This window comes from Salarias fasciatus, chromosome 14 (assembly GCF_902148845.1).
Source record: "Salarias fasciatus chromosome 14, fSalaFa1.1, whole genome shotgun sequence".
NCBI lineage: Eukaryota > Metazoa > Chordata > Actinopteri > Blenniiformes > Blenniidae > Salarias > Salarias fasciatus.
The window spans coordinates 28,178,580-28,201,203 of record NC_043758.1 but is presented as its reverse complement, the minus strand read 5'-3'; the positions used below and the strand labels follow the sequence as shown (position 1 = coordinate 28,201,203).

The following is a 22,624-nucleotide window of genomic DNA, read 5'->3' as shown; positions in this document are numbered from 1 at the left end:
CTGCACATGAGTGCGATTGGTTCAATCAATCCACCTAACAGGAAGCCCTTCTTAAGAATAAAGAAACCAGTAAAATGACAATAACCTGAGATCTTGGATGCTTTCATAGCCTTGACACAAATGCCGCAGTGTTCAAAGAAATTGTATGGAATACAGTTACTGAGGCTAAAGCTCTTCACATAGAAAAACAGACACAAAATATGTGGAAGCTGATGTTCTAGCACTGAATGTTGACTTCGACATATTAACACACAACATTTATTTAGCATGTTTGCCTTCATTAATATGGAATATCAGGCATGTTTCAGAGATTGTACAGTACAATACACTGGGAGGACTTAATCCTAATGGCTTAATGTGCAACGAGCCGTGCGATTTACAACCTCTGAAAACGTTGATGTTGTTTATGATTCTGTTTGTTTCTACACTGCTGTTATTGTGGCGAGAGACATTTCCTCAGCTGGCCTTTCTGGACTTTAATTTGTGAATGTTATTGGAAGATATTTCCTATGCTGTGCCACAGCTTTTGGCTGGTTATCTCCTAGATTATGCTTTCTTTTGTTTTGTTTTGTTTGTTTTTTTTTTGCCAAATTTAGATTTATTGACTTATTCTCTTTATTGATCCTGAGTCACTCAGTGAGGGTGGGGAGAGTTTGCATGACTGTTGTTTCATAAGTGAAACAGAATCAGGTGATCGAGCATTCACCAGAAATCTCTCCAACAGAGCAAAACAGTCATTTTCTTTTAGATGTACTCCAGTCGTAACAGAGTACACGTAGTTCATTGCTACGCTCCTCTGCTAGGCGTGTTAAGTGTGAGTCAAAACATGGGATTTAGTGTTTTTTAATCTGTGTTATAACACAGAGATGCTTCGTCACTCAGAAATTGTTACCTTGTCCTGCGTTGCTTTTGTTGCTGTGGTTACGGAACAGCCGGAATCCGGCTCAGAAACATCCCTGTCTGATTTAAAACACAGAAAACTGTCTCTACAGTTGGAGGCATTTGGGGGAACGGCTCTTCGTTGAGATCCAGGTGTGAGCTCCTCTTCCACGCAGGCAGGTCTCGGTCTGAGTCGTAGAAGAGCGCCACACCAGCTCGGGAGAATCCTGATTGAACCAGATGCTCACCTTCAATGGAAGTGAATGACAGTCGAGACTGAAAAAGAAAATGAGTTTTTGCTAATTGTCTTCAGCAATTCTGGATTTAATCAGCGCCCGAGGCCGTCGTGAACTCCGGGTAGAGTGATTAACCGAAGGAGCGGCGGAGCAAAGGCGCGAGATTGAATCGATCTGCACACACTGGCTACACACCACACCAGCGTCTCTCGCTGACTGAAGTCACAGTAAAATCCTCGCTGCATTTTTAATGTGCAGCAAAACCAATGTTCACTGTAACTACCATGGTTTAATATCTTCTGGAAAGGTCCAAGCAAGGCAAGGAAATGGTTAGGTATGTATGAAAATCAAGGATTGTTTCTTTAAAAAGTTTTAAAATTGATTCATGACTTACTTGAAGTAATTATTTAGTTGGGAACATAACTTTCCTGTCGCCGTTATCAGACCTGTCGCTGTCTTTATAGCGTAGAGAGTGTGTGTCTTTAGCCTTCGAGCCTTTGTAATCTGTGGTGAGGATTAATCTGGATGGTGGAGGAAAGCTCCCGTGTCTCAGTGTGTGAGATCGCTCGATGAAGCAGCTCCGTCCAGCTGTGAGTTCCTGCCGAGCGAACGCACGCTTTCCGCTGCTGCCGATTCTGATGTGCGCCGATAGAAAGAAGACAGACGTGTTCGATGCTCTAATGCCCAACGCAAAGGAAAGACTTATCACAGCTGTCCTTTTTCATATATTATACATATTTAGAAACTTTATCTTTCATTTCTTTTATTTGATGTCTGCCCCTCCTTACACTAAAAGCGTGTTTGAAAGAACTGAAGAGTATATAAAGTATTTGATATCTAGAATAACACTGTAATGTGATTAAAACAACATGATCTGTTTGAATAACACTGGAGGCTAATCCGTGAAAATGAGTTAATACCCAGCATTACTTTTCTGGCCAATAACTTGAAAAGATGTGAATTAATTTTAACTCAGCTTACGCACAAATCCCACTCTGTGGATGGAAAACCAACATTTATTTTTCATAAAGGACATTTTCTTAACACTTATGGTTTAAAACATTTAAGCATATTGGTAAAAGTTGAAAAATAAGTTATGTTTAAAACTTTCCACAAGCGCCATTTCATCTGTTCAGTGGAAAAAGCTTTTAGACGTCAAGGTTCAGGCCTCATATCAGTGTCTCGGACATGGAGAGGCTGATCCATTCTCAGGTGTGAACCTGTTTTCTGTGTGGTCAAGTCAAGCCTGCAGTTTGTCTGGTGAACAACAGTGGTTTTGGTAGAACGGTGAAGTCAACAAGGCTGCTTTAACAGCAGTTTCTTTCAGCCTCCCCGAAAAGTCATCCGAGTGGTTTGAAACGAGGCTGCGGAGCTGAAAGTGGAGATCTGCTCCGCAGCCGAGGTCCGGGACCCCCTGCAGAGAAAACCGTGAGCGAGACGGTGTGACAGCAGATTTTCACAGGGCACCATTACCCTCTCAGACACATTAGGGCAAAGCAGAGCTGTTTGAGAGCAAATGTGCTACTTTTTCCCGGCAGCTGTGTGTGATTGAAGTCGAGGTCCTGGTTGGCAGGAACGACAAGCACACGGAGACATAAAAAAAAAAAAAAAAAACCTCCACTGCGCTTGAGTTTTTCTTCTGTCATCTTGGTTCAATCAGGTCTGAAGGGCAGAATAAGTCCAGCCGCTTCGCTCTGTCAGTAATATTCTCACTCTCCATATCCTTCTGCAATCAACAGTCACTACTTTACAAAAGAATGAAACACAACAAATACAACTGCATTTATCGACATCGTGCAAGCTAGGTTTATGAATTCATGCCGTTAAAAAAAGATTATTATTTCACACAAATGAAATAACATTTAGCTGTTAGCAGTTGGCTGTGGTTGAGGTGGTAGAGTAGGGGATCGTTCTCTAGTCCCACCGTTGATGGTTTGCCTCTCCATCTTACGCTGCACATCTTGCCTTCAACAAGATACTGAACCAGCCAAAGCTGTTCAAACACCCTGCGTGGCGTGTTGAGACACTAACTAATTCAGTTGAGCAGATCTAGTTTTGATAGCCTGAGGCCAAAGTTTTTGTACCAACAAGCAGATTCCACGTAATGCTCATTGCTTTGGATCGATCAGGACTTTCTGTAATGCCAGTCAAGACAGCCAAAGTCTCCGTCAGACTCCTTCAGAGCTTTGAACTTCATGCTGTGAGGCTTCACTGCCTTCAATGTTCTGCGTCAGAGAGCCTGATTGTGGTCCACCAGGCAAGGTAAGTCCAGTTCACCACCCTTTCAAAAGGTTCCCATGCTTCTACAACTACAGCGTGCTGGAACCACCCCTGGAGAGGCTTCTCTTCAGTTCATGGATTGTTAAGATCTGGTTAGATCAGGTACTGTTATTGCAACATGAGCTTATCCCTCCTTGACTTGAGCCGAGTCGAGTCACCGTAGCTGTCTTCAGTGTGAATGAATAAATAAATTGTGCATCTTTTTAAGATTTTTCTGAATTACAGTCTGAAGGGCTGTAACTTGACGTGACATTGCGACTACTTGTGTTTGTCACACTCTAAACAATTTATTTCCCATTTCAGAGCTCCACTGGCAGTGAGTGATCAGCGGCCTTTTGACTCGCGCTGACAGTGTTTCTGTGCGCACTTGCACTGGGAGCTGCAGCTTCAGGGGACAGTCGTGCTCTTCAGCAATCAGGGTAAAATTGCGGCGGGCTGGCTGAGGCGTCGCCCTTCACTTCCACTCACCCTGCTCGAAGCGTCTGAAGTGAATGCAGCAGCAGGATGTCATCCACTGTGACAGTCTCTGGCTTTGAGGAGTAGGGAGCAGAAAAATCTCCGCCAGGCAGCACACTGACTGTCGATCCGCCTCGTAAACAGCCGACTGTCTGTCTGTCTGCCTTTTGGCTGCGGACTGGGTTTCGTCTCTCGGACTCCACCGAGTCTTTCACCTTTTGTTTTTTTCCCCCCATGAAATAATGAGGTCTCGCTGAGTTTTTTGCTTGACCACTACATGCTTTGCCATGGAAACCTCTTCCCTGCGCACACAGCTTATGAGAGTCCGTTGACCATCCAGCACCCTGTCCTGTCTGCCTCACTGGCTGGATGCCAGCCCGTCTTCCTGCTGCAGCGCACACAGATTTATTGGCTGCCTCCCACCTGCGATCTGACAGCCAGGAGAAAGACAACCTGAGTGTGGACTCAGTTTTCTCAGCGCCACTCCCTTGTCTTCCTCTCCTCTTCATTTCCTTGCCCCTGCTTCCACCACCAGAAGGCGAAAGCCCAGGGGGGCAAGATGCGACTCGTCATTTCCCCATCTGTGTGATCCGAGGGAGGTAGAGCAGTGGAAATGAACACAGATTCTTAAGTGTGCTTAAAAACATTCAACTTCCTAATTTCTAAAGTCACATTCAGCAGGATGATAAAGACGCTGGCTGAAATCGTTTGTGTAGAGTCAACAACTGATTACCACAAACATACAGTATGACCGCTTGTTTCCCTCCCAGAGGAGTTTATCAGCCTTCCTGGTTGTGTCTTTTCTCATTTAATCACTGCTGCATTTATTACCTGCCCTTTCTTTGCAATACATAAGTTGCATCACCAAATTGGCAAAAATCTGCGCAACATGACAATCTAATTTAAAGAACTATGACCATAAATATAGGTGTGTAAAGAGAGCAGTGAGATCTGCCTTTTTGTTATCAGTCGGAGTGCAAATCAGTCGAAGAGAAATCAAAATGTGTACCCCGGTGGCCATGAGGAAGCAGTGTTACAATCTATGACACAGGAAGTCCAGCATGTTCTTAGGCCTCATTTACATAACAACTTTTTCTAGTGAAAAATGCAAACCTTTCATTGTATTTTTCGAGTCCATTTCCAAAACGTGCTTATAGAGTCACTGAAAACACACCTGTTTGAAAAACAGCCCGACTCTGTTCCGGCGGAAACGCTGCTACTGCACGTGCTCCACAGCCGTAGTGAACATTTCTTCTGCTCATGCATGAGGAGATGAGCAATAACAGCAATGGCGGCCTCCAAAGTGTCATGACTTCCACTCCATATTCTCTTTTTATGGTTGACAGTGACCCATCAGCAATCCAACATTAATTTCTCTCCACATGAATGTCTGTGTACTTTCCATTGTTAATCTTTTTTGTGTGTTGTTCTCTCTGTGCATCTGTGTAGTTTCATTGCAAAAACAATCAACAGTGCCAACATGTGGTCGTCCATGCTAACTGCATTGCTTTTGGTGTTTCTGTAGTTTCTATGTAAACGGACACCGTTTTCAAAACATTTCAGTGTAAAGCTTTTCTGAAATGAAAATGCAAAATCCATGCTTTTTCACTTTAAATTTCATGTAAACAGGGCCTTAGCATTAGAGTAGCTCATGACAAAAAAAACTATGGCTGATGAATGAAATGGTTAACTAAGAAAAGTTTTAGTTTCTTTGAAAGACATCTGTCTAATGGGTTATTACCCAGAAATCATAGATCAGCTGAATTCTAGAGTCCTTATCAGAATCTTTTATTCCTGACCCCAACATAATAGTTTAGAATTGAGAATAAGTCCATTTCCAATAATTTCCTGATCCTGTACTTTAATTCTCTTTGTATATTTAACTATATAATGGTTTTCTGGTACGCAAAAGTATTTCCACGCCGCTGACATTTTACCTGCTGTGTTTCTGACGCTGCTTCTGTGGAGCTGAAGAAAATCAAAGAAGTTGTTCCAGCTCATTAAGATCGAAGTAAAAGGAAGTCTCATGCAGAGGGAGGTCGAGGTCGATGAATGGAACTATTATCCACAAGTCTGAGCTTGAAGGTCTGAAAACGATTTCTTTTATTTCATCATTTTACGGCTAGTTTTTAAACAGCGGAATGAGGAAAGTTTTTCCTCCAGACTAAAATCTTTTGGTGTCTCAAACTTATTATTACTCTTAATATTATTGTGTCTTAGGTGGGGTTTTGTCTCATGAGAACTAGATGATAAGGGGAAGTTAAAAGGCTTTGGCCCTTGGATTGGATGTCCGATCTTCCGCTGACTAGATGTGTTTGTTGTGACGGCTTTCTAAGTGATCGGCTGCTGTGACTGAATGCAGAGGAGGGCTGATGCTGCGTTGATGAAAGCCGCTTTGCAGAAACCTACTTGTAATTCTGAGCAGCGTGAAGACGAGTTACCAGCAGCTCCTGAGGGAAATCTCAGTTCTTCCACCTGCTTTAAGGCCACTGAACCCTGCTCAGTGCTCAGTCAACAACTTCACCCAGCTTTAGAGAAAAACTCGGGGTATTTTCTATTGATTCCTGGTTCTGTTCGTCCTGGTCTACCACTGCACTTTTTCAGTCTGAAACTTTCTGGATGGGAATTTGAAAAGTGCAATGCATCTGTTTCTCTGTGTAATTGAGTAAATTTCCCTAAAGCCCTGATTTATGCACAGTACACAAAACAATATGTGTACAATCAACACTGTTTTATATATTAACCTTAAAAGCTTATGAAGATCATCCATGAAGCATGCGTCATGCATTTTCAATTTGCAGTTTGCTAAGTAACACCATGCTAACATTATGTAACATTATGCTCCATTAACTCCTAATCCCTTATTTCTTGCTCTGCTTGGGTGCAACATGGTGGCTTTAACTAGAAAAAATATGGAATAGGTGGAAGAAAATTTCAAATACGTAGGAGCCTGAGAGAAAATGCTCCAATAAATGCTATCACAAAGGCAAGGTTTGCAATAAGACATAAATAAATGTCCTACAGTCTACGAGTGGAATGTCATCGTCCACTGGGTCCTCCCAGGGCTGTGCCCTCACTCCTCTCCTTTATATTTTATGCATTAACGATTGCCTCACTCGGCACGATAATAGATTTTTAATCAAATTTGCAGACAATGCCGTAACAGTCTTCTCCTGCATGACCACCTGTGGTCATGCCGTTGATGAATTAGCTCGGTGTGACGCTGCTCTTCTTCAAATCGGTGTGCAGGAAATCAGGGACATGTGGATTGATTTCAGACAGAAGCTCCATGACATCAGTCATAAAACCATCATCAGAGGTCAGACGGTAGACACTTTCAATTATTCCTGTTCTGGATAACAAGCTAAATTGCACTTGCTGTTCTGAAAATCAGTCCTGTCTGAGTAAAGTTCTGAATCGATCAGTGTCGGTTGATTTTATTTCATTGATCATATATTGAATCTGTGCTGACCTTTTGTATTCCCTGCTGGTTTGGTGACTTTAGCACCAGCGTCATAAGGACTGTGGAGAGTTTCAACAGAACACACTGACAGATCTGAGCAACAGGAAAATGATCAAGGAGGCTCATGCCATCCTTTAAGACATGCTGAGTTCCACTTTTTGTCTTCAGCCCAGATTTCCCCATGGCAACAGGTAGATGCACTCCTTCATCCCTGAAGCCAATTCTCTTCTGAATTCAGAACAGGGTGACAGGAGCCGTACCTTGATTATGTGCCTTCTGCAGGTAGGCTGTTTAAGTCAACCCATTTTCATTTATTCTTTTATTTTGTTCTGTTGAGTCACTGCTACTGATGTTTCAGCTCACTGTATCCTCCCTCCCTCTTGGATTTTTAAATGTCGTATTCCATGTGTGTATGTGTGCGTGTGTGTGTCTTCATTTTCACATTGCCTCGTGTATCTTGTGTTCCATATTTTTACAGAGCAATTCATTAACTGTTCTAGTTCCTCCTGTCGTCGGTTCTTCCTCTCGTACTTCCCGGGGACGTTGACTTTCCCACCTCCAGCTGCTAGTTGAACTTCACTCATTAAATATTAATACCTCCTATAACTTGCAAGATAATGAAGCTTTGAAAATAATCTCAGCCCTTCAGAAGCACTTGATCTCATTCTCTTTGTCCGTCTTTAATCCAAACTTTCTTTCTCCCCTGATTCGCCCTGTGACTCACCCTCCAAGCCCTCCGCAGATCGGCCTGCCGCTGGCTTTACACAGCACACAGGAAACAATGAGGCACCCGCTTCTAAAAATATACGAGATTACGACAGAGGCAGCGCAGCTGAGAGCCGATGAGAAATCCAATAGAAGAGGTGTTTCGAGCAGATTGTGCTTTTGATAGATTTTTAGGATCTGCTGTCAGAGGGGCGAGAAGAGACTGAGATTCTGAGTTTGTTGAGTCCGGATGGTTTAATGAAGCACATCCAAACTGGTTCCTCTCACATCCAAACTCTTACAAACAGAATAACTCATTCTCCAGGGTGGTTGAAGTACTTACATTTGAGAAAATATGGATGTAAAATGACACATTGGTGAAAATAAATGTGCAGATTTTCAACAATGCACCTCAGGACACGAATCCTCTGTGTTCCTGCCTCATTGTATTCATTTATTTACTTTTTATTACTTCTCATCTATTGCCATAGAAATTGTTGCCAGTGGCAGTTGACTCACTGCTGCCCCCAGTGGAGGCACAATGTAACACAACTCCTGCAGCAGGAGTGTAAAATAAACAACGAAATCACTGTTTGAAAATTGATGTTTTCAGCATTGATGAGGTTTTATTGCAGCGGGTCACAAACTCCGGCCTCATGGACCACTCCGGGCCTGAAGTCCTCTGACCACTGCTGCTTTGTAATGAAACCACTGACATTCGTGTGCACAGATGATGAAGTTAGACTGCTATTCCTGGTGATTCTTAAAGTACCAAATCTCCGGAGAATATAAAGTGGGAGTCATGACGCTCTGGAGGCCGCCATTGATGTAAATATCCGTCTGCACAGAACTGTTTACTTTGGCCGTGGTGCACATTAGTGCTTCGGAAAAGTTGCGTTTTCTCTTGTTTCCAAAGGGATGGATTTGGAGAATTTACAAAAAGTTGTGTTTTCCCCTCTTACCTGTCAGAGTGCTTTTGAGAAGTTCCACCTTGTTCCACCACACTTTCAAAAAGTGGAATGGAAACATCACTAAAGTTTCATTTAAATGGAGCCTCACTGAAGTGTTCCTCCACTGAGCCAGCAGCAGAACCCCCCCCCCCCCCCCCCCCCCCCCCGACCCGAGTTGACCCCCCCATTGACTCCCTTTGTAGTTCTAACACAGCAGCAGAGAATTTATTCCCACCTCTAGATTTCAGCACATTTCTTCCCCTGTGGTAAAGTACAATCGGACATATTTGCTGCTCAGATCAAAACACATTAATATTTATTGACTCGACAACAACCGCATGTTCTTTTCGTGTTCGTTCCACAGCTTCGAGTATCGAGGCAAAGCGAAGACATTCAAATATAACCTTTGCTGTGTGTGACGTGAGGCTGATTTTAAATTCATCGACGTGGATAAATATGCACAAACGGGTCCATTTGAGTGAGATAAAGCGGGACCGATGCCTCCTGCTCCCCCACAAAACAACGCGGTCATCTGTTGGTGACTCACGTCGGTTCGCGGTGGACCACTGACCTCCCGCAGCTCAGTGAATAATGCCTCCACCGCACAGACAGGCGCTTTGTGCAGAGCTGACTGAATGGAGGCCGCCTGCCTCGGTCACAGAGCTTCATTCTTCACATCATGAAGCCCGGTGATGGTATCTGCACTCACCGTGAGCGCGGATTCTCTTGAAGTGGTGTTCAGAGCGATGTTTGGTTAATCGATAGTCCTGTAGCTTTGAGGGTTTGTCTGCCAGTCAGTGTAATCAGCTGAGCCAAATGGGAGGGTTTTGGAACATGGGAACAACAATTTTATTTAGATTGTATCCACCTACACTTTTACAGTTTAGTGTCTTGTAAAGTTATTCCTTCTTTCCTTTTCCAAAGTCACATCTTTCTCGTTAAAAATGGTCAAAACTAATGCAAAACTGCATGAACATAGAAAACTAATGCAACGTGCAAATAACAGACAAACACAAATCTAAACATTTCCAAAGTTAGAAAATGGAGAAACGTGATTTCAGTCGATTTGAAAATGCTCCCAAGTTTTAGAACTTTAGTTTTGGTCTCCTAGAATATCAATCCAGTGGTCTCGTCCCAGTGTTTTCAGGTATTCTGCTCTGTGCGTGTGTGTGGTTTCAGTACAAGAACAACCAATAGCGCCACATCATGACTTGGCATGCTAACTACAGAGGGAAAAGTTTGAGCTGTGTTGAGAGAATTCGTTGATATTTTGGGGAGTTTTGATTTCTCCGTGTTGATCTTCCTAATGGAATGAGAGGGAGTTAACTGTGTAAACAAGCAGATCTGAGCTCAATGAAAATGATCAAATAAACTCCGTCCATGACTCACATGTTTTACGATTCAGCTGAGACTCTGAAGTGGGTCAGCAGACAGTGTTTCATTGGATGATGATGATGATGATGATGATGATGATGATGATGAAGAAGATGAAGATGAAGGTGTATGTGGCAGCTTTGTGAAGTTGTGTCCAAACCAGACTCGCAGAGAACAACGAGCCTGCTGCCAGATTTATTTCATCCATGAACGCTCCCGCCAGATGACTTCACCTCCTCCTCCTCCTCCTCCTCCTCCTCCTCCTCCTCATCAGTGAAATCAGATGCTGTGTAGTTCACTCTGACTGTGACTCTGCATAAAGCGGTTAAATCTGCAGAGTTTGTTCAGTCGGTGATATTTCGCGCTCAGAATGTAGATTTGCTCTGTGAAGAATCTTTTAAGCGGGTAGATTTCCAAGACAGAGCTTCATATTTGTCACCTTTCCTTTCACAGACGAAACAAGAGAGGAAGCATTCACACTTCTGCTGAGGATGTGAAAGATGATCTCGGGGTTGCAGGTAGAGGAGAATTAAAGGCAGAATATTCAAATCCTGACATTATCTACCTCCTCTCCTCCCTTTATAACATCCATTATCCTCACCTGAATTCACCTCCACAGTCTTTTTCAGGAGACAAGTGGGCAACCTGAGGTCGAGCAGACAAACGACATAAACATGCAGAAGTATTTGCAGTCAGACACAGAGAGGGTGATCCGGGGACGGAGGTGAAACACAGATGAGTCCTTTGATGACGAGCCAAACGCCAGCCGAGGCAGAAGTGACATTTGGCGAGATGCGATATGAAATGTGAGCGATGACGGCACCCCGGCTTCATAGTACAGAGAGAAGCTGACTTATTTAAGAGCTGATGATGAAAATATGACCATTAATGGTCCACAGGTCATCAGACCATCAGTAAATGGGATCTTTATGTGTTAGATTCATGATAAAAGTCTTGCTACCTTTGTTTTGTTTCTTTGTTTTTGTTTAAATAACACAAGGTAGTCTAATATGGAGCTGATTTTTCTTTCTTGATCCATTTATCTGCTTCATGGCTGGAACATCAGGTGAACATGTGATGAAGTTGTTTCTTTTTTCAATGTGATCTATGATCAGTACAGTTTCGTACAGTAGAGAAATCTGTTCTTCAAATTACCAGGTCTTACTCCCTCAGTGATAATATCACTCCATCATACTTCAAAATACAGTTTTTTGCTCTATGTTGAGATATCGTGCAGTCCAAATCCTTTTACAGGTCAGCAAAGTCATTTTCTGAAACTTTGAGGTGATAAACCAACTTGCAAAAACACTTGATTATCCCTGAACTGGTTATAAACATGAATTGTTCATATCAGTTCATTGGAATGTGAAAATCTGCTGCTTTGAATGATATTCAAATGTTCACCCATAAGGTCTGCTTCTACCTGTTCCCTACAGTTTCGAAAACAATCGCCATACACTAACTCTGAAAACGCTGCAATTTACATTCTAGACCGCGAGGCTGTTTCTGTTTTTTGTAATGCGGCCACATATACATGCAGAGAGCAGCACAATCTAAACATTTAAACTTCTTTAAACTCTTTTTCTTCGTTGTGTGGGTCCATTGAGTGTCTTTATATAAGAAATGTGCCTCCATGTATGCAGATGATGGTGTAGTAGACATTTGTGAAACTTAAATCCTAAAAAGTGAGCAGCACAGATCAATCCATCTAGAACCTGAAGTTAACATAAACAGTAGAGCATGTTTCAGAAAAAAATACACTTTACAATTATTACAATTCCCAGAGGCCTCGAATGCCTTTGTTGTGTAAATAAACACCCAAAATATGACAAAACCTGCTGTTTTCACATGAAAACACTGGCAGTAGCAGAGGGGAAGCACAGAACAGAGTATCATCTGATACTACTGCTCATGTTTTCTTCATACTTTTTACAACAGTAACAGTAATTTTGTTTGATTTGTTTCCAAGCAAGACCCTGATGACTTCTTCAGCTTCGTCCCACAGTCTGTGGCTGTGGAGGGCCTCCGTGTGTCTATCTGGAGCATGGGAGTCTGGGCTGAAGCCAAACACATGACAGACTCCCCCAGCGTTTCATCTCCTCCTTATTTGCTCGCTTGTTTTGTTTATTGCTCTAAAACCAATGCCATTAGAATCTGGTAAAGAGAGGGAGGAATCCATGGGAAAGCAGTGCTGTCGACACACCAGGGTGGTTTCTGAGGGCGTGTCTCTGAGCTTCGTGTCTGCGATGCACCGCTTTTCTCTGTCCTGTTGGAAAAAGCGCAGACAGCGAGGAGGCGGAACGTTCGCAGGCTCCGCGAGGACGATTAGATCAGTGGTCTCGAAGCACGTGTAATGCACCAGCTGCGTTAACTAATTAGCACGCTAGCACTCAGAGAGGAGGAAATGGTTGGTGCACAAGCCCCCAGGGTCACTGTGGGAAGCGGTTTGAGACCATTTACCCAGACAGTGACGGACAGCCTCATCAGCCTGAGGGGGTTTTATACACTTTTTGAATAAAACCTCATCTTCCAAGTACATACAGAGCCATGCATCTGTACATTGGTGTAGTAATTCATTTTTATGTGTTCCGATTTATTTATTAAAGCTTAAATGCTTGAAATGCATCATCTTTCCACAACTATGATCACATTGAACATCAAAACCCTCCACACTATGGTAATACAAACTGTAAAGGTGTGAATAAAACTGAAAATAATGCAAGGAATTTCAAAACTATGAGTCGAAACCAAGTGACCAGAAAAATTTTGTACTTATAAGATCTTTAGCAATGATCATATTAAAGTGTTAAAGACATGAGAATTGATCCCAGTCGGTACTGAGGCAGCTGACACGATTCCCTGAGTTATTGTGGGGATTAAAAGCATGATGTTCATGAACAGGCTGGAGAACGTTACAGCCTGCAGGACATTAACAGACCATTAGTATCTCACTCAGAAAGAAAGATGGCTGCACTCAGCCTGAAGGCCTCAGCTCTCTGAATACTTCACATTTCTTATTCATGAGAACTGTCTTTGAGCACACGACTGTCGCATGAATTACCCCGATGTGCCATAACATTATGACACTGATCATTGCTTTGTCATGCCATTTTTGTGGGAGGGTATATTTCACACCATGTGAATGTTATGTCCTCAAATGTGTCGGAAATGGAAAACTGAACAAGAGTATGGATTCGAGTGAGTTTCATAAGTACAAACTTGTGATGATTAGACTAATTTTAGGCTGTTTATGGCATGTTGTGGCCAGTATTTATGAAAAGTGGTCCAAGGAAGAAAATATATTCTTATATAAGTAAGGTGGTCTTAATGTTACAGCAGAAATGTTTATAATGTGGTAAAAGGAATTGAATTCACCATATCTTTCTTAAAATAAAAAAAAAAACATTCCGTGACATGCTTCTCATACACCTTAATGCTAACTTTTAACTTTATGATCTTTAAAACATTTAAAAGTGCAGTCATTCATGCTGTCATTTAATTATGAAACCACAGAAGTTTCAGTGTCATCAGCATAGCTGAGGAAATGTCAACAAAATATGCTAATTATAGAACTGAAAGGCCCCAAAATGGTTCCCTGTGGAACACCACAGCTTTACTTGGCAAACTTCAAAAACGTTTCTCTAACTATAAATGTTTTTTTTCCAATCATTGTTGATGAACTATCTAAAACTGTTTGAAGGATAAAACATTTTTCTGTCAATTGATAAACAGAATGTGCACATTTAGATTTTTTAGCTTGATTCAATAAAGATTTGTCTATTTGAAATGGACAAAACTTGGTATGTAAGAGGATTCACTGAGGTTTGACTTTGATAGATGAGCAAAATAACAGAATAGATTTGCCTTAGTTTGCCCTCATGGAGATAGAATATTGGACTCGGGTTCCTAATCAGTCAAAATATTGGGACTGTTTTATATTAATGAATTAATGTACAATGCAGAATGGGGTTTATGTGTTTGAAAATGAGATGCTGCCATCTCAGCCTTCAGCAGCCTTCAGTTGTTCCTGTTATTTTAGTGAGAGGTGATTCCATAGCTGGCTCCCCACAACTTTCCCTTGTGGACTTATACTAGATTTTCTGTTATTCCCCAAGCTGTCAAATTTGGACTGATTATGTACAACATTCTGATATATTTGATGTGTTTCTGCCAACACATCCAAATCTATAGATTTAATTTTGTGCTTGCCTTCGCGCTCCACCCAATCACTTCATGGCGAGCACTTATAAACATAGAAATGATTCCATTCCCGGCAGATCTTTCTCGTGTCAACAAAACCGTTTGAATACTCCTGTATACAAGTAATGTCAGGTCTTGTATTGTAATCTGTAAAACATACACAAACTGAAAGCTCAATCTATTTGTGTCTATTTATTAACATATATTTTAGCACAGTGGGTGTTTCAGAGCACCCACATCAAAACTTCACTCTAACCAGCCCACCAGTCACTATACTGTCACTATTATTACTCAAATATGTGCAAATAATTCCTGGTTTGATTAGACTACTGTGTACAAATTCAGGTTTGTACAATCCAAACAATGCACTGCAACTTTATGATGTGAGGTCCTGTCTCACCGGTGAACCATGAACATAGTTAAATATAATTACTATTTTTTAAAAAGTGAAATACAGTTTCTTTAAACAGCTAAATACCAGGAATCATAACAATGGTTGAAGAGTTTCATCAGATTTGTCATCGTTTAATATCAGATCTTGTTCTGTTGTTCTAAAGTGATTTGCTGGATTGATTTCATCAGGAAATGTTGTGGAGCTGCAGGCAGACTGCACAGTGTACTGTTGTAACTGTTTTTTACTGCCTTGTTTTCTTCGGTTGTGAACAGACGTGCAAAACCTTGAAAATACACGAGTAGTAGGTGTAGAAAAGCTTTCTGTCAGTCGGAGTTGATGTTTTTGATTGCTTTTGTTTGACTTTGTGCATTGTGTGTGGTTGGGGTCACATTCAAACTGCAGGTTCAGACCAACGAGAAAAGAAATTGCAGCAACATGTTGAGATCTCTTGAGATCCCGTACTGCTGCTTTTCATTCTTTTTGAAAGGCTTATTTCTTTATTTCTTTATTTGAATCCCATCAGAGGGCAGACTGTCCACGGTGGACAGACAGGAATTATGTGAAAGCAGCAGAAAGCAGATCAGAGTTTTTCACATGTCAAGACCAAAGCCTGAAAAATTAGAACATACTGCCAGTAACTTTTTCATTTCTGGTCTTCATATTCTGACCTGTTGGTGTTCAGTAAGAGAATAAATCATTTCAGCTTTATGTAACTGCAAAGTTTGAGGTTTTCACTTAAAGATTTATTCACTAAAGTTTGAACTTTTGAAAAAAGGAACTTATCCTTTTTCATACTATTCAAAACACGGGAGCTAGGACATTGTGTTTTCATCGCAGACATGTAAAAGGTGTATCATCATCATTAAATATTCCAGCTATGATGTAGATTTACAATATGAAAGCTCTCTAATTTGTACAAACATAAGCTCTACCCAACCTAATCCAGCAATGTCAGCTGCTGCGCATCAAACCCAAAATACAAACCCAGTGACAGGAGACCGGCTGCCGCCCTTTGGGAAAGCCAGCAAAAAGTCTGTTGACGGCTAAATTTGACCTGCGATCGCTGCTTTGCTTTGGGCTGCTCTGGCCTAGATTCCCCTGAAGTCCCTGTGGTATGCGAGGAGATAAAAATATTCGTGTGTGTAGCGAGGATGATCCCACAGTCCGGTTTCTCAGTCAACCTCCGGCCAGCTTTGTGCCGATGGAAGAACCTCGGCGGCTCGTGACCTGTCAGCGGACGGCCGCAGATTTACTACCAGCCGAGCCGGCTAATCCCACAGCGATATTCTGCCTTGTGTGTGTCCCTGATACGGCCACGCCGATGCTATTTGTCACTGATAATTAGCCCTCATCTCCAGTGGCCACCGCATGGATTGTTTTCATTTGTAAGCTGGAAAGATTTCACTTCGGGTCTCATTTTTTTCTTCTATTCGTAGGCCGGACCCCCACATCAGCCCTTTGTGTTCGGTTCATATAATTCTCTGCCAACTCCCGGCGCCCCACTGGGTTTATTTTTAGCGGCGACCGTTGCAGTTGGAGGATATAGCTCTAAGTGTTTTGCTACTCGCTGGTTGTTTGTTATGTTCCCCAAACTTCAGTTTGCTGAGCTTTAAATCCCGCCGGTGTCTCGCTGTGTTTTTCTGTGTTTCCCCAGAGGAGCCTGCAGTCTACACTTTGTGTAGTTTCTCCCACTTGTTTGTTAGAATCTAGTGATACAATACAGACCAAATCACAGTCACTAAACATCCACTGATAGAATGTTTCACAAAGCTCAAACGGAGGAAATCAGCTGCAGTCGTCAAAGAATCAAAACATAGTGTGTCCGTTCTGTTTAGTAGAACATATTTATTGTCATTTTTGCTCAAACGATAAAATTAAGTTAGAGCACAGAGCTTGTTTGTCATCACAACTCTCTACTGAATAAAGCACAAAAGTCCTCCAGAGTTCCCAATCATTCACTTTGTCGTTCAACGATCTTTGATCCCAAACTGTGATGTTCTTCTCAAGACCTTTTTTCACTGCTTCCTCACACAACTGTCTCACTGTTTCTGACGAAGAGAAAAGAGCTTGATGAGACTCAACCTACACAAAGAAGCTTACGTGTTGAATAATTAAAAGATATTTTCATATCAGCAGAAAATGAGAAATTTTTACACACGAAATATCATCCACAGTTCCAGGTTCCATTCAAAGACAGGACGTTTGACTGATTGGTTGCCTCCCAGTTTTTCATTGGTTTGTTTGGTTTGATGTGATTCTTCTGTCCCTGCCATGGGCTTTATGGTCGTGCGTCACATCGGTACTGTCACGACGCGGAGCCATTAGCCACCTCTGCAGAGCCTCTGTGTCACCCGACGAACACGCAGTGCAGACTGCAAGGGCTGCCATCAGTCTGCTGGACTCCATCATTTCACTATGCTGTTCTGGTTTGTTCCATATACACTCAAAATAATATCTGTTCTTTTTTCTGGAACTTGGGTGTTATTTATTTAAATCACATTTAAATAACATTCAAATGCTTCAATAACTCAGCCTCAAAGGCACATTATACTCAATACTAAAGACAGACTTTTGCCAAACGTCTGTATTCATTATATGCCTTATTTAGTACAAGGAGCTTTCGAATGCATAGCAAGCAGAGTAGTACCACTGATGACCTGTGGGGGGAAAGGAAATTCGAACATCGTTCGTAGATACAGGTTTATCTTTGACATGACCTGACCTGCTCTTCCAAACTGTTTAAGAAACAGTTGGGAGGAGGCTGGAAGCAAACACCGATGACCGAATCTCACCTCCTGAAATGTTTCACATTAGGAGCCATCATCTGGCGCTCACAAACAGGACACAACCATCATATTCTGAACATAGCTAAGATGTTGGAATTTCAAATGTGACACAACGGTTTGCAATTTTCAATTAAACACAAGTTCTTCATTATACATGAAGTTTAATCCATTAAAACCACTGAACTCCATCCTTTGAGCAACACAGGTTTTAGATTTAGAAGGAATAAAAAAGAGCACTCGCACTGGATTTATGATGTAACGCATTTCCAGTGTCAATCCATAATTTAACAGATTGCCAGCTTGAAATATCCACTGACTCAGGGTGCAATATTTGGACAGTCAGCTAAAAACCTGGAGCGCAAACACAACGTGAATGCAAACAGAGACGCCGTGAAGTTGTTTCCAGAAAGTGAAGTAGCTCATTGTTTAGTGCACTGCATGCTGGGAACTTCACAGTGAATAAATTACAGGCAACGAGATGCCAACGGTTGCTTTCCCATGCAGTCTTACTGTCACTTTGAAGGGTGTGAATTTGCAAGTTTTGTTGGATGTGTGGAGGAGGTAAATGTAGCAGCTTGTTTCTTGTTATTGTGTGGATACAGATATCATAATCCATGATATCACATTCTGTACTTGAAAAAAATCCCTATCGCGCCTCTTTGTACGTCTGTCTCCAGTCTGAAGGCCGTGCTGTCGGCGTCTCCGTCCAGCGGGGCGCTGGATCTGTCCGGCATCCCTCTGACGGCCCGGGACATGGAGCGCCTGTGCGCCCACCTGCAGCGCCACGCCTCCGTGGTGGTCAGCCTGGAGCTGGGCTTCACCGAGCTGACGGACGAGGCCTTCCTCCTGCTGCTGCCCACGCTGGCCTCGCTGCCGCTCCTGGAGACCCTGGCGCTGAACGGAAACAGGCTGACCAGAGCCATTCTGAAGGAGCTGACCGACGCCCTGAAGGTCAGGAAGACGCCCAGTCTCACCGATATCTGAGAAATGTTTCCATAGCTTCATTTTTCTGCTGCAGAGCGGTAGCACTCTTTCACCTCACCTCAGAAAGGATCTATGCAATCTTTTCAGAATGTTGAAGCTGCAATCACACTTCTTCAGTTCTATTTGTTGTCAATTTTTTTTTTTTTTTTTTTTTTTTTTTTTTTTAGCAACTATTAGCATATTGACAGAATTGGTTGAAGTTTGTATGAAGCTAATTTGATCGTTAACACCAAAGAAAACCAAGTACGGACAATTTTGTGGTTCCTCTATGATTTAGCTGATTCAAAATGAACAAATTAAATGTAATGCGTTGGTGTCTGCTGAACACAAACTCTGGACGCCAGTATCATAAGTTACAGGATTACGAGGTGTGTTTGGACCAGTAAACATAACTCATTGTAAGTTCAATGTCTCTGTATGGCACATTCCTGTAACTGGTATATCCATCAAACATTGTAGATACTTGCATGCAAAGAGGAAGAAGAAAAGCAATGAGACAGAATTAAAAGTGCAGCTGTACAAAACATGACAAAACTACAAATACATAGAATACATGTGCATAAACATACAAACTTCTTTAAATACAAAAGAAATTTACCTCTAAATACATAACATTTAAAAAAGGAGCATGGACATGCCCAAACCTTTTGTTTGTGGGTCAAACTGGGATGTAAACAGAATGGCATTGGTGTGAAGGTGGAGATTATTGTTGTGTTTGTCTCTGCTGTGACATGTAGTTTCAAAAAAAAAAAAAAAAAAAAAAAAAAAAAGTAGGCCAAGGATTGATCCCTGAGGTACGCCACAATTCAAGTTTCCTAAAGATGAACTCTCATCCGCATCAGCATTTTTGGCTAGGAACTAATAGATTTCCTGACTAACAGCAGCTCATAATTTGTAATCATGGTGGATCGTTGTATTTCTTATGTGTTTATAGATTTGAGTCTCTACTTGCTTTACTTGTGCAGCTGAGCTCCTAAAAGTGCCGACATGTGATGTGATCTCTTAGGATCCAGGCAGTTTCCCCAGCGTGACGTGGATCGACCTGGGCAACAACGTGGACATTTTCTCCCTGCCGCAGCCCTTCCTGGTGAGCCTGAGGAAGCGCTGCCCCAAGCAGGGCAACCTGCCCACCATCCTGGAGTTTGGCGAGAGCCAGGCCAGCGACCCCCCGGAAAGGCTTCGGTGCCTGGGGGAGGAGGAGGAGACGGACGACACCAACCGCACCGAGAGCATGGGCGAGCTCCGGTCCGAGGTGGAGGAGGAGCTGGACGGGGAGATGGAGATCGAGGAGATGATGGAGGAGCTCCTGGACTTCGACCGGGAGGTGCAGGGGAGGGACGAGGAGGAGGAAAGCATGTGGACGGTCGGGGAGCACAGGAGGGACGGCGGGGGGAGGAGGAGGGAGAAAGGAACAGAGGAGGAGGAGGAGGAGGTGGAGGGCGAAGAGGAGGCACAGAGCGCAGAAGACCGCAGGGCCCGGAGGAGGAGGAGGAGGAGGGCGCTGATGGCGGAGGACGAGGACGACACGCAGAGCCGCTCCTCCTCCCGCCTGTCGGGCTCCAGCCAGTCGCAGCCCTCCCTGGGGGCCGCCACGCCGAGGAGGGCGGAGGGGGACGACCTGACCGACCAGTCGGAGCCCCTCACCTGACCGCTGCTCCCGTCCTCCGCTTGTATTCGTACCTCCCTTCCCGCCGTGGAGTCCTGCGCCGGAGAGCCCGAGTGAGCGCGCCCCGGGGAGGCTGCGGCGCCGCATGTAACCCAACCCGGCGGGCCACCTGACACTCCCTCTGTTGATCCGATTAGCGATCCGCCGCTGCTGCCGGCGGCTCCCGACAATGACAGAGCTGAACCCAGGTGACCCCCCCCCCCACCCCCAACCCCCCAACCGGACCCTCGCTTAGAATAGAGTAGACGGAGGCATGTCTGTACAGAACGTCTGTCTTTATTCAGGTCCTCCCTTCTGGTAATCGTGCTAACTCCCACATGTGCCTGTAACACGTCCACCATGAGGGTTCAGCGGAGCAGCAACCAACACCACCGTGTGTGAGGATGTCTCTGCCAAAAAAACATTGCAAAATAAAAGCCAGAAGGATTCGAGTCAAAAGTTAGGCCGTGCTTGGAAATCTATCGCCGAGCTGATGCACCATGTTTGAGAGAAGGAGGAGAAAATGAGTCAGAAGAACCAGGCTGGTGAGCAGACCGGCGCAAGCGAAAGGCCTCAATCAGCAAGCGGGCTAACGTCGCCGGCGCCCCGCTGATCAGACGTGCTAATCTCCTCTTTGAGCGCCACAAAGCAAAGTGCTAAAATATTCAGATGCCTCTTTCCCCCCCTCCTCTTTATCCAGGTCGCGTTACACCGGGCCGTCACATGCTTACGCTGCTGTATCTATATATAGGCCGCTGCTACGATCACGTTCACACACGGCTTCTGCTGGGTGGAACACACTCCGCAGTATGTAGCGCTTTCCCCCCCCCCCCCATGTGTCACTTGTCGTCAGTGCAAAGCTTTAACAAATCTACGGTATTTTTGGATGTACAGTATACAGATATATAGAAGGATATTGTTTCTATCTGTCTTTAAACTGTATATTTGTTTGTTTCTGTGAGGTATTTACGTACATAAGCTACTCCTTAAAGCTCAGTCGGACTATTAATGAGTTTTATTGTCTGAATGGAAAAGTCTGATTGTTACAGAATGGATGATTTTAGCTGGAATGAAAGGAAGCTTCGCTCTAAAGCACTTCAAAAGTGAGGAACGCTCATGAATTCATTTCCATTTGAGAGCTGCAGGCAGGAAAACATTCACCCCGGTGGCTGTGTGGAGTGAAAATTGAAGGTTTTGACTGAACCCAGGAGGCTTTATTACAGAGAGATGAAGCTGAACTGCAAGAGGAGGTTGTGATTAACGTCGCTTTTTAATAAAGAGAGAACAATTCACCGGTATTCGACAGATTAGTGAAATTATTACATTTTTGCCTTCGATTAAAAGTGAACATAATAAAAGAAGTGCGATGCTGCCACAAAGAGCGAAAAGATTCACATTATAGCACGAAATTTGTCACATTATAGCAAAAAATCTATTTTACACCATGCGATGTGCGACCTTTAAACAAATTCACAATGCGTTTCTTTGTTACCATAATTTTTAACCCTTGGTGGTAGTGTTTCTCTGTGATTCTTTTTCCGTTACCTGCAGCACCTGTCAAGAGTGAAACTCGCTTCATTAACTCTAAATTCACTCCACTCTCACCAGTCTCACTGAGAAAGAGAAAGAGAAAACACATTTTTGAATTTCTGCTTCGTAGAAGCTAAAGGTTTTCACTTTGAAACATTCCATTATGTAAAATAACTATGATCTTACATTATATTCTTTATTTAACATTCATATTTTGCTTAAATGTGAATACATGAATATTAATGTGTGAGTGAAATTATATTATTTTTAGCCTCTGTCTTGTTATTAAGTCTGATTTTTATGTAATCGGGATAGCATTTCACCGTCCATGTTAGATTTTGATACATTTTGCTGATATCAGTTAAACTTGTCATGTTATAGCAACTAATTTACCAAAATTACATTTGTGTCATAATACAATCAAAAATATCTTTGTGTTATTGATATTTATTATCACAGCTCAGTAAAATGTGATCATGCACATGGTATTTATAGCCAATAAAAAGAATAGTTTTAATTTATTTACAGCCTTTAATGAAAACGTGATTTATGTGTAACCACATGAAGTGAGAATAAGTCGCCACATTTCATGTTATATTGTGTTAAAATTTCTTGTAAACTTTTTAAATTTTTACGCGTCACTGTGTTGTCATTTTCACATGTTTCACGTATTGTATATTGTGGGAAATTTATTTAACAGATTCATATCAAAGTAGCAAATGTGATGGTACAATATATCACC

At 42.7% G+C, this 22,624-nt stretch overlaps 1 protein-coding gene across 1 annotated transcript in view; it reads left to right on the top strand.

Annotated features, from left to right (window-relative positions):
- The window catches only part of lrrc75a (leucine rich repeat containing 75A), a 53,492-nt gene extending 32,772 nt beyond the window's left edge, over nt 1-20,720 (top strand). The window contains exons 4-5 of the mRNA XM_030109397.1: nt 18,401-18,674; nt 19,714-20,720. Coding sequence (XP_029965257.1) covers nt 18,401-18,674; nt 19,714-20,355 — 916 coding nt within the window. The 3' untranslated portion in view covers nt 20,356-20,720. The remainder of the gene's footprint in view (nt 1-18,400; nt 18,675-19,713) is intronic.
- The last annotated feature ends 1,904 nt before the right edge of the window (nt 20,721-22,624 follow it).